Raw genomic sequence first — 12,000 nt, 5'->3', positions numbered from 1 at the left:
TACATGTACGTGTGTGTGTGTGTGTATATATATATATATATGTATATATATATATATATATAAAATATGAGCTGGCTCTCTCAGTCCTCAAATTTCCCGTAACCACTGATGACTGGGAAAGGCATTCTATAGCACTCTCTCACACCTGTCCTGCTTGTAAGGAAAAGGTAGTAATATCAGCTATTAAGTTTTCGGTCTCCTTATCCCATCTGTTTCCGGTCATGGTGGTCACTTGCCTTGTTATATTTGTCAGAAGTAAAGGTATTCATTCAGCCTTGATGATGGAAACAAGGGAAGTCCTTTGCTTTTCTCTAAGACGCACGACACATGCAAGGCCCAGCGTTTAAAGGCTCAGGCAGTGAGCGTGCATCCTGGGTTAACCCCTTACACTAGTGAGTGACCTTGGGCAAATGACCTAAACTCCCTGTGTCTGAGGATCCCCATCTATCAAATAGTAACGATAAAGCATACTCAGAGATTCACTCTGAGAATTAAAAGGATTTAATGCTTTTAAAGTACTTAAAACAGGGGCACGCCTTAAAACAAGGGTGGCTCAGTGGGTTGAGCGTCTCGACTCTTGATTTTTGGCTCAGGTCATGATCCGAGGTCATGAGATCGAGCCCCGTGTTGCGCTCCGTGCTGAGTGTCGAGTCTGCTTAAGATTCTCTCTCTCTCTGCCATCCCCTGCTCGCTTGCTCTCCGTCTGTCTCTTAAATAAAGAAGAAATAAAGTACTTAAAGCAGTGCTAGGCACGTTAGCTGTTATGGCTACAGGAATGGTATTCATATCTGCAAAGATGGGCTTGGTCTAGCTCATGTGGTGGCCCTACTGAACGGTCAGGTCCTTTCCAAGCACCTCATTCTTCCTGCCTTTGTCGCGGGCTTGTGAAGCATCTGGGCTTTGCCGGGCAGCCTAAAAAGAAACAGCGAGCCTCTGATGTCCTGGAGCCCTGAAGGAAAGATTATAGATGGATGAACAACTCGTGACGCTAGAGCCTGCTTCTCAGTTTGGCTTAGCTTTATGGTTTCTACAGGGGCCCTGGCAGCTTATTGATTATCCAGCAGTCAATCCGAGCATGTGATAAAATTGATCTTCCCACCTTTAGCAACCAGGAAGTGGGGTTGGGGGATCGGCTATTAATTTGATGTAAAGCATCAAGGGCAGTCTGAGCCTGGCTGCCGGCTTTCCAGTAGGGGCCTTATAAGCAGGGTGGGACCCGAGGAGTAGAGATACCAGGGAGCCCTGGATCTGAGGATAGTATAGTCCTCACTTCGTCATTCACTAAGACATTTGCCTGGGGTGGCGCCTGGGTGGCTCAGTTGGTTGAGTGTCCGACCTCAGCTCAGGTCATGATCTCAGGGTTCGTGGGTTCGAGCCCCACATCGGGGTCTTGTTGACAGCTCAGAGCCTGGAGCCCGCTTTGGATTCTGTGTCTCCTCCTCCCTTTCCCCCTCCACCGCTCGTGTTCGCTCGCTCTCTCTCTCTCTCTCTCTCTCAAAACTGAGTGAACATTAAAAAGAAAAAGATTTACACTCTTAGCAACTTTTAGATGTACAGTACAATATTAACTGTAGTCACCATGTTGTATATTACATCCTAGGACTTTTGTCACTGCATGTTTCTACCTTTTGGCACCTGTCACTACCCGCCCCCCGCCCCCCCCCCCCCCCCCCGGCATCCACCAATCTGTTCTCTGTATCTATGACCTTGTGGTGTTTTTTTTTTTTTTTTTTAAGATTCTACATGTACGTGAGATTATAGACCCTTCTTGGGTCTGTTGGCGATCTGTGTGTCTCCTTTAGGATGATACCTGTTCAGGAGCGCCTGGGTAGCTCAGTCGGTCAAGTGTCTGACTTCGGCTCAGGTCGTGATCCCCCGGTTAGTGAATTCGAGCCCCACATTTTAGGCTCTGTGATGACAGCCCTCTCCTCTCTGTCCTTCCCCCATGCCTGTGTGTGCGTGCTCGTGCTTTCTCAAAAAATTGAAATGTTAAAAAACAAATACCTGTTCAGATCCTCTGCCCATTTTTTCCCACTGTATCATTTGTCTTTACGCTCTTGAGTTGTATGAGTTCTTCGTATATTTTTGGACATTAACCCCTCATCAGGTAGGAGATTTGCAGATATCTTCTTCTGTTCACCAACGCATCATGCTTTTTGCAAACAGCCGTTGCCCTGGCTGTATACAATCCTGGCAAAATGTTAAAGCTCAAGCAGCAAATTCGGGATAATGGTTACCTCTGGACAGGGAGGCAGGAGTGTGAGAGAGGGCTTCATTGTGATCTGAAATTTTTCTTTAAATTCAGGGCTGTGGATGGATGTTCGTTATATGATACGCTATCTGCTACAATAAATACTTACATTTGTTTATTTTGTAAAATATTTTGAGAGCGAGCGAGAGAGCGCACACGCACGAGTTGGGGAGGGGCAGAGTGAGAGGGAGAGAGAGAATCCCAAGCAGGCTTCACGCTGATGGGGCTCAATCCCACGACCACGGGATCACACTCTGAGCTGATATTAAGAGTCAGGCGCTTAACCAACTGAGCCACCCAGGCGCCTCTGTTTACATTCATTTGTTATGTATATTCATTTATTATTTATATTTAGCTCCTTGTGCACAGGGGCAAAGGATATTTGGGAATGGATTTCTTAGGCCAGAGGGCATATAGCCTTTTCACATTCCTAGGTATTGCTGGACCTCTCCCCAGAGGGATTATCTCCTTTACTTTCTTACTAGCAGGTGCATGCGAGTTGATGTTGGCCCCCATCTTTGCCAACCCTTGGTAGTATCGTCCAGGCCTTTCTCTCTCTGCCCAGGTCGCCAGAAAAGACGGGAGGGCAGTGAGGGAAAAGGACAGCGAGGTTTTAAAATTAGGATGACAGTGGCAGCTCTGAAGAATTTCCACTTATGTTTGTTTTAATGAGGAAACACTTTTATTTTCTGCGTTGGTGAAAATAACTTCTGTGGGAAAACCATTGCATTTTTACTCTGAAGTGGAAGACTTTTTTTCTTCCCTGTTTGCATTCTTAGCAAATAAGTGGAATAGACCAATTAGCAAACTAATGTTCTAAATGTTCACTTGCAGTCAGTTATTTTTAACTGTTTTAAACAGCATGGAGCATTGGATTTATTCCTCTTGCTTTTCAAAGTTTCGAATTTGCTAAGATGAACTGAAAATGTGACACAACTTTCTGGGTAAGGATTGATCAGAATTTTTTTTTTGCCACTCGAATATGCATTTTGTAATGGGCAAAGTAAGCTACGGGAGATGTGGTTTACCTTTTAAAACAGCTAAGACACGGGACACCCGGATGGCTCAGTCGGTTGTGCGTACGACTCTTGATTTCAGCTCAGGTCATGATCTCACAGTCGTGGGATCGAGCCCCACGTCGGGCTCCACACTGGGTGAAGAGCCCCCTTAAGATTCTCTCTCTCCCTCCCTTTCTCTCTCTCTCTCTCTCTCTCTCTCTCTCTGCCCCTCCCCCTCCTCCCCCCCCCGGGTCAAAAATAAAAAAAACAAAAACAAGAAAACAAGACAAGACGTAAAGAGTAACGTCAGCCATTTTATGTTGTCCTTTGCGTTCACAGGTGGAAAAGGAGAAGTTCCACAAATCTCAACATTGGGGCTTTTGCAACAATGTTAGGATGCTGGTGAGTGAAGATAAACCTGGAATAGGTGGAGAACTGCTTCCTGGGCAAAAGATGAAGCCTAAATACAGTCACTTTCCTAAAGGAGTGGGAAGCACCGCGCCATCCTGGATAGCTTTTGATAAGCAGGTGAGTCACCTGACATTGGGAGCCACGCAACCTTAACCGGTTAACACGTACGAAATAATAGGTACTGAGAAAATGGGAGTCCTTAATGTAAATGTTAAGGCTAGTTCTTTTGAAAGGACACATTCAAGAACAAAAGTACCCTTGGGGCGCCTGGGGGGCCTGGTCGTTAAGCGTCCGGCTCTTGGTTTCTGCTCAGGTCATGATCTCTTGCTCCGTGAGTTCGAGTCGCACATCTGCCTGCTTGGGATTCTCTCCCTCCTTCCGTCTCTTTCCCTCTCTCAAAATAAGTAAACTTTAAAATAAAGGATAAAAGTACCCTAAACAAACAAAAGTTATCCCTGCTTCTCTTTCTGACCAGGCACACTGGTTGCCGGTGAACAATGTTCACCTTTCTTGCCTAATGCTTATCAGCTTTCCTGTCCTCTCCTCTCTGTCCCTCTGTGGCCACTTAAGAGTCTGGTCAGAGTGTCACTTTGGCTTAGTGAGTTGCCAGTAACTAAGTCATTTTGTTTGATTTGAAATGTGCCATCAAATAGCCACAGAAAGATGTCTTCTCTTTTCTGCATATTAATTATGGTTCCCCCTCCCTGAGAACCAAAGGGGGACATGGCAAGAATTCTAGAAGTGAAGGAAAAAGGTGCCCTTATTAGATAAGAATCTGAACTTTTTAATGTGTATGTTTGTGCACATAACACACACACACATAATGGCGTATTGATCACTGATCGAGGCAATCCATTTGAATATCTTAAAAGGGACGAGGATCAAGGGGCAGCGGCGGTGGGGGGTGGGGAACACAAGGTGACCAGTTATTTCCCATAAGGCAGCGGAATGGATATGTTGTGTTTATCACACAACCCTGTGTCATGGCCTCCTGTTCTGTTCTCCAAAAAGGGACCTGTTATTAGATTATTTAGGGTCCTGTAATTAAAAAATAATTCAGGACTAGATAAAGAATTCAGACCTTAATATGCTTAATTTACCGGGTGGTTTTTTAGCAGCCTTAGCATGGATTAGTTGGCAGTTCTTTGATTCCAATTAAAATGTCTTCAAATTTGGTAAAAAGTGACATATTCTGTGTCATCTGTGTTAGAGTTGATCAATTAGAGCACATATTTTTTTTTTTTTTTTTTTTGAAGCCCAGTTCTGACACTTAACGGAGATCTAACAGACTGCAGGGGAGGCTTCTTTCCGGGGAAACCATCTCTGCTTTGAACATGAACCATTATTTCTCTCTTTCTCTCTCTCTCTTTAAATGTTTTAAAAAATTATTTTCCGTCCCTGGCCCAGTGCAGGACGCAGAGTTCAGAAGCAATTTCTGGGCTAGCTTCCCAGGATGGATCATGCATGGTTCCCTGTTATTATCGATCTCCTAGGTGTTTGCACATCATCATTCTGGAATATTTCATTTGCGAGGGACAAAGAAAAATTTCCTTTTTTTACTTCTTGTGTCAAAAAGAGGGTATTGACAGTAGCTTAATCCACTACAGAATAAGTAATGTTGTAGGTGGCAATATATTAAACTGTTCTCTTGCACTGAAAGTAGAGAATTCATTTTATTTCATGTTTTTCTCAATATTTAACATGTGCCTTTCAAACCTATTTTGCAGCCCTTTAATTACTTATAAAATTATGTAGAATATTTCATGAAGTTGGAATAATTTTAGCTTCAAACTACTTGAGAAAATGAAGAGCTTGCTCATTTTAGCCTAACTAAATGCAACATAATTCTTTCAGTTATTTTGTTGGTCAACTTCAATTAAATATTCATTGAGCTTTAAATGAGACACGAAGACTATGAAATATTTACGTGCTCTGATGAGATTGTGAACTACACACTGGCTCCTGGTTAATACCCAGAGCAAATTATAAAGCGCTTTCCACATTCGTGGTCCAACAAAACAAGTCAACACCTGTTAATCATTTTTCTTAAAAATGAGACATTTTTCAGTCGTCGCCAGTTTTTCTCCTAGCTTTTAATCATTGCAGTTTATCTAGGGTTACATTCTCAAACCGCAGAAAGTAGAAATCAAGGCAGTTCTTTGGAAAGTGTATTGAAATCTAATGTTTTTTTTAAGTGTATTTCTTTCAAGGGAGACAGGGACGGTGCGAGCTGGGGAGGGATAGAGAGAAAGGGAGAGAGAGAGAACCCCCAAGCAGGCTCCACGCTGTCAGCACAGAGCCCGATGGGGGCTCAGACTCACGAACAGTGACATCGTGACCTGAGCCGAAGTCAAGAGTCAGACGCCTCACCGACTGAGCCACCCAGGCGCCCCTCGATATCTCATATTTGTAATAGATGCCCCTGGCACCCACCCGCCCAGATCCACGTGTTGCGTGTTGCTCTTGGCCGAGGAGCATTGGCATCAGTACCCGGAGAAACCTGGACGGTTGCGCTGGCCCCTTCACCACAAGAGGAGGCAACAGATGACTGATGATTCGTCAAGGGCAAAAAGATGAGCTGCTTCGGGGCGCCTAGGGGGATCAGTCGGTTGAGCATCCGACTTTGGCTCAGGTCATGATCTCAACAGCACACGCTCAGGTCATGATCTCAACAGCTGTGTGCATTCGGGCCCCACGTCAGGCTCTCTGCTGTCGGTGCGGAGCCCGCTTCAGATCCTCTGTCCCCCCCTCTCTCTGCCCCGCCCCACTGCGCGCTCCCAAAAAACAAACAGATGCTCAAAAACAAGACAAAAGCGAGCCTCTTCGAGGCCGGACAAGTCCGTAGTGTGGATTTAGGCCCCTGCCCCCTTGTGCGTCAGGCCAAGGCTAAACTTTACGTGAGATTACACTCTTGCTTGGCTCATTTCCCTTCCCTTGGGTGCTCCTCTCACTCTTCAGACGTGTCTCCTAAGAGTGTGCCCATAATAAATCACATGGGCCTAACTCCTGTTTCAGGCCCTGCTTCTGCAGAGCCCAGCCTAAGACAACATTCTGGGTTTTATCTGTGCTGCGGGCTCCGAGCTGTCAGCACAGAGCATGACGCAGGCCTCAAACTTGGGAACGGGGAGATCATGACCTGAGCTGAAGTCGGACGGTTAACCGGTTAACTGACTGAGCCACCCAGGCGCCCCACTCTCCCCTTCATTCTTACGGAGGGAGCACCAGTTTTCTCCTGGCTGGAGATGTGGCCACTGTAGAGTGTTCAGCTGCCCCAGGCTTCTTGAAGCCAGGGCTGGCTGGGCGACTCGCTTCTGGCCAGCGATGGATGGGATGAAGATTTATTGGGGAGGGCTCCTGGGAAAGTTATTTTTCTAATTAAAAGAGGCCCAGTGGATCTGTTTTTCCTGCTCTGTGTCCTACCTTTGTTTTCCTGTGTGGAACTAGGACATAATTCTTCAGCCATCTTGTGAGCACAGCAGGTATTAAAGGAGCCTAACACCCTGCTGGCACCATGGAGGCGCGGTTTCAGGCCCGGGCTGCCTCTTTCTGGACTTCTTTTGTCAGATGTTCTCAACCCAGGGAGGCCTCTGCAAATGTGTGGAGATGTTTTGGGTTGTCGAGGCAAGGGGGGCCCTTGCCTCGGGTGCAGAATTCAAAGAGCACCCCAGACCTCAGGAATCAAGAGAGATAATATTTTAATGGACCGTCTTGAGGAAGCAGAATTAACGCCCACATTCACGATGAACAAAATAGCAGTATTTTATATAAAGACCGGCTCAGTAACCGCCATGCTGTAATACCGATTCCATCTTTCTTTAACATTTCGGCATTCTGATGTTTGGTTTCTCATGGAATTCTTGCATTCCTTTGGATGTTTTAAATCGCCTTGCCCTTGGGCAGTCCGTGGTCCAGAGGTGCTGCTGCTTTTAAGTAGCTGGGGGCCAGCTGTGTATTTTACATCCTGCTGTATGGGGAGGGCAGCCCCAGGCTGGGGACGAGAATGGTCTTCCTAACACGCCAGTCGGGCTGCCACTGAGAAACACAGTCCTACTTGCCAGAACCCCCTGGCGTTCGTTGGCGGGATTTATGCAAATGGCCAGAACGGTTTTGTGTGATACCGCGCCCGTGCCTCCCCGCCCCCCCCCCCAAAGACTAGCTATTTCACTGAATTTGTTTAAATTCAAGCAAGCACATATTCACCCACGCCAATTAGTGCCAGTTGTTATCCCAGCACCTCCGCGAGGAAGAAGCAGACGTGGATGATTGCTCCCTATAGATGAGGAGTCATTTGTAAGAAGCAGGCAGGGACCAGGGTTCTGAGACCGTGTGTTGGAGGCACTGGAACTAACTACCTGTGTGACCGTGGCTTCGTCACCTCACCTCTGAGTCTCCGTTACCTTGACTGGAATGAGAGCCTGGGTTGGCTGATTACTTTTTTTTTTAATTTTTTTAAAAAGTTTATTTATTTTGAGACAGAGCAAGCAGGGAAGGGGCAGAGAGAGAGAGAGAGAGAGAGAGAGAGAGAGAGACAGACAGACTCCCAAGCAGGCTCTACACAATCAGCACAGAGCCCGATGCAGGGCTGCAGCTCACAGACTGTGAGATCATGACCTGAGCTGAAATCAAGAGTCAGACCCTCAACCAAGTGAGCCACCCAGGCGCCCCTGACTGACTCATTTCTAAAGCCCTTTAACCTCCGGCGGTCCGTGCTCAAGACTTTTTAGGCTTAGTGTGTGACATGTCGTCTGTGACTCAAGGCAGCTTCTGCTTGTTCATCCTAGAACTGAGCCCACATCCTGGATCTCCTGGCCTGGGGTTCTTTCTAATGGCACCAGGTGCCTACGTTACTAATTGAAGTTTAGCATTTAGTAGTTGACGATGTGTTGCCGTTGTTCTTGTATATGATCGGCCCTTAGTTGCTTTTATAAAAAGTCAGACTAGTTAGAAATACTCCAATGACTGAATGTTTTTAGGACTTTTGTCTGGGTGTTAAGTGCCATTTGTCTCAACTCTACAATTATGCCGTCATTTCTTTTCCTTTGGCAGTGGCTCCTAGTTAGCCTAATTGGTTCGCTATTTTGCAAATGACTCTATTATAGTAAGTGGCAGGATAAAGGTTGATCCTATGGGGATGCATGCATTTCAAAATATTATTTCATTTTTTCCAGCTCTTGTAAACATAATCATTATAATCAGAAGTACGGGCCACAGAATTAGAATTTTAATAGCTTTGCATTCATGGACATGGGGTTTGTGGTACGCTGAGTATGTGGTACCGTGTGAATCTTTACACTTTGAACAATATAAAAATAAATATTTAAAACACGATCTCTGTAGCGCCTTGATTTTTTTTTTAAAGGTTTAAAAATATTTACTTTTTTATTGACGTGTAGTTGACCTATGATTTGTTGGTTTCAGGTTTACAACATAGCGATTCACCAATTATATATATTAGGAAGTGATCACCGTGGTAAATCTAGCTACCATCTGTCACCATACAGAGTTGTTACGATATTCTTAACTATGCTGTAGATTACATCCCGGTGTCTTATTTATTTTATAACTGTATTTCTGTATTTTAATCTCCTTCTGTATTTTGCCCATCCCTCTACCCACCCCCTCCCCTCTGGTAACCACCATATTATTCTTTGTATCTATGAGTCTATTTCTGTTTTGTATTGTTTGTTCATTCGTTTTATTTTTTAGATTCCACATAGAAATGAAGCCCTACAGTATTTGCCTTTCTCTGACTTATTTCACTTAGCATAATGCCTTTTGGTCCATCCATGTTGTTGCAAATGGTAAGATCTCATTCTCTTTTATGGTTGAATAATAAATATTCCATCATATATATATATATATACACACACACACACACACACACATATATATATACACATATATATACACATGGACATATACACACGCACATATACACACACACATATACACACGCACATATACACACACATACACATACATATACACACATATACACATATATATACACATATGTGTATATATACATACACATATATACACATACGTATGTGTATATATACATACATATATACACACACATACACACATATACACACATACACACATAGACACACACATAGACACACACATAGACACACACATAGACACACACATAGACACACACATAGACACACAGAGACAGACAGACACACACACACAGACACACACACACACACACACACACACACACCACTTCTTTATCCATTCATCCATTGGTAGACACTTATGTTGCTTCCATATCTTGACTGTTGTAAATAATGCCGCAGTGCAGTGAACATAAGGGTGTGTATATCTTCTCAAATTAGTGTTTTCTTCAGATTAATACGCAGAAGTGGAATTGCTGGATCATATGGTAGCTCCAATTTTTAATTTTGTGAGACCCCTCCACACTGATTTTCATAGTGGCACCATTTCGCATTCCCACCAACAGTGCATGAGGGTTCCCTTTTCTCCACATGCTCACCAACCCTTGTTATTTCTGGTCTTTTTGGTAATAGCCATTCTGACAGGTGTAAAGTGATATCTCATTGTGGTTGTGATTTGCATTTCCCTGATGATTGGTTATGTGAAGTTCTTTGCATCTGTCTGTTGGTCATCTACATGTCTTCTTTGGAGAAGTCTGTTCATGTCCGCTGCCCATTTTTTCGTTGGATTGTTTTTTTGATACTGAGTTATGTGAGTCTTTCATATACTTTGGATGCTAACCCCTTATCAGTTATATTATTTGCAAATACCTTCTCCCATTCAGTAGGGTGCCTTTTTGTTTTGTTGATGGTTTCCCTCACTGTGCAAAAGCTTTTTACTTTTATGTGGTTCTGTTGTTTAGTTTTGCTTTTGTGGCCTTTGCGTGAGGAAACCCAGACTGATGTCTAAGAGCTTATTGCCTGTGTTTTCTTCTAGGAGTTTATGGTTTCTGGTCTTGCATTTAAGTCTTTAATCAACCTTGAGTTTATTTTCGTAAATGGTATAAGAAACTGGTTCAGTTTCTTTCTTTCTTTCTTTCTTTTTTTTTTTTTTTTTGCATGTAGTTGTCCAGCTTTCCCACCACCATTTGTGGAAGAGATCATCTGTTTCCCATTGGATATTCTTGCCTCCTTTGTTGAATATTAATTGACTATAAGCGTGGGTCTTAGTCACGTGGGTTTGTTTTTGGACTCTATTCCACTGATTTATGTGTCTGTTTTTGTGCCCGTACCTTAACTGTGTTTTGATTACTACAGCTTTGTAGAATAGTTTGAAATCATGGAGCATGATACCTCCAGCTTTGTTATTCTTTCTAAAGACTGCTTTGGCTATTCAGGATCTTGTGTGGTTCCATATGTATTTTAGGATTATTCTAGTTTTGTGAAAAATGCACCATTGGCATTTTGAAAGGGATTGTATTGAATCTGTAGATTGCTTTGGGTGGTATGGACATTTTAACAATGTTACTTCTTCCAATCCATGACCATGGTATGTCTTTCCATTTATTTGTGTCATCTTGATTTTCTTTCATCAGGGTCCTAGTTTTCAGAGTTTACCTCCTAAGTTAAATTTATTCCTAAGTATTTTTTTCAGTTTTTCAATTAAGTTTTTAATTTCAATTCCAGTATAGTAACACATAGTGTCATATTCGTTTCAGGTGTACAATATAGTGACTCAATTCTATACATTACTCAGTGCTCATCACAACGAGTGTGCTCTTAATCACCTTCATGTGTTTCACCCATCCCCCACCCACCTCCCCGCTGCTAACCATCAGTTTGTTCCCTATAGTTAAGAGTAAACTCTGTCTCTCCCTCTTTTCTCCTTTGCTCATTTGTTCCGTTTCTTAAATTCCACATATGAGTGAAATCATGCGTTATTTGTCTTTATCTGACTGACTTCTTAACAATGTACTCTCTGGCTCCACCCATGTCATTGCAGGCATTTTTTTTTTTTTTTTTTTTTTTTTTTGGATGCGATTATAAGTGGGATCATTTCCTTCATTTCTCTTTCTGACAGTTCATTATTAGGGCGTAGAATGCAACAGATTTCCGTCTGCTGATTTTGTATCTTGCACCTTTACTGGACTTATTCTAATAGTTTGTTTTTGGTGAAGTCTGTAGAGTTTTCTGTGTAAAGCATCCTGTGATCTGTAAATAGCAGTTGTAATTCTTCCTTTCCAACTTGGATGCCCTTTATTTCTTTTTCTTGCCCCATTGCTCCGGCTAGGATTTCCAAAAATGTGTTGCAGAGAGGAGGGGGGAGTGAGCATGCTTGTGCTGCTACTGATCGTAGAGGAAAAGCTTTCAGCATTTTACCATTGACTACGATGTT

At 43.4% G+C, this 12,000-nt stretch overlaps 1 protein-coding gene across 1 annotated transcript in view; it reads left to right on the top strand.

Annotated features, from left to right (window-relative positions):
• The window catches only part of EFHC2 (EF-hand domain containing 2), a 198,046-nt gene that overhangs the window by 21,749 nt on the left and 164,297 nt on the right, over window positions 1-12,000 (top strand). Inside the window, exon 2 of the mRNA XM_007081628.3 lies at window positions 3,589-3,777. Within this exon, the coding sequence (XP_007081690.2) occupies window positions 3,589-3,777 (189 nt within the window). The remainder of the gene's footprint in view (window positions 1-3,588; window positions 3,778-12,000) is intronic.

Source organism: Panthera tigris, chromosome X, assembly GCF_018350195.1.
Source record: "Panthera tigris isolate Pti1 chromosome X, P.tigris_Pti1_mat1.1, whole genome shotgun sequence".
NCBI lineage: Eukaryota > Metazoa > Chordata > Mammalia > Carnivora > Felidae > Panthera > Panthera tigris.
This window is presented reverse-complemented; position numbering and strand designations above follow the sequence as displayed.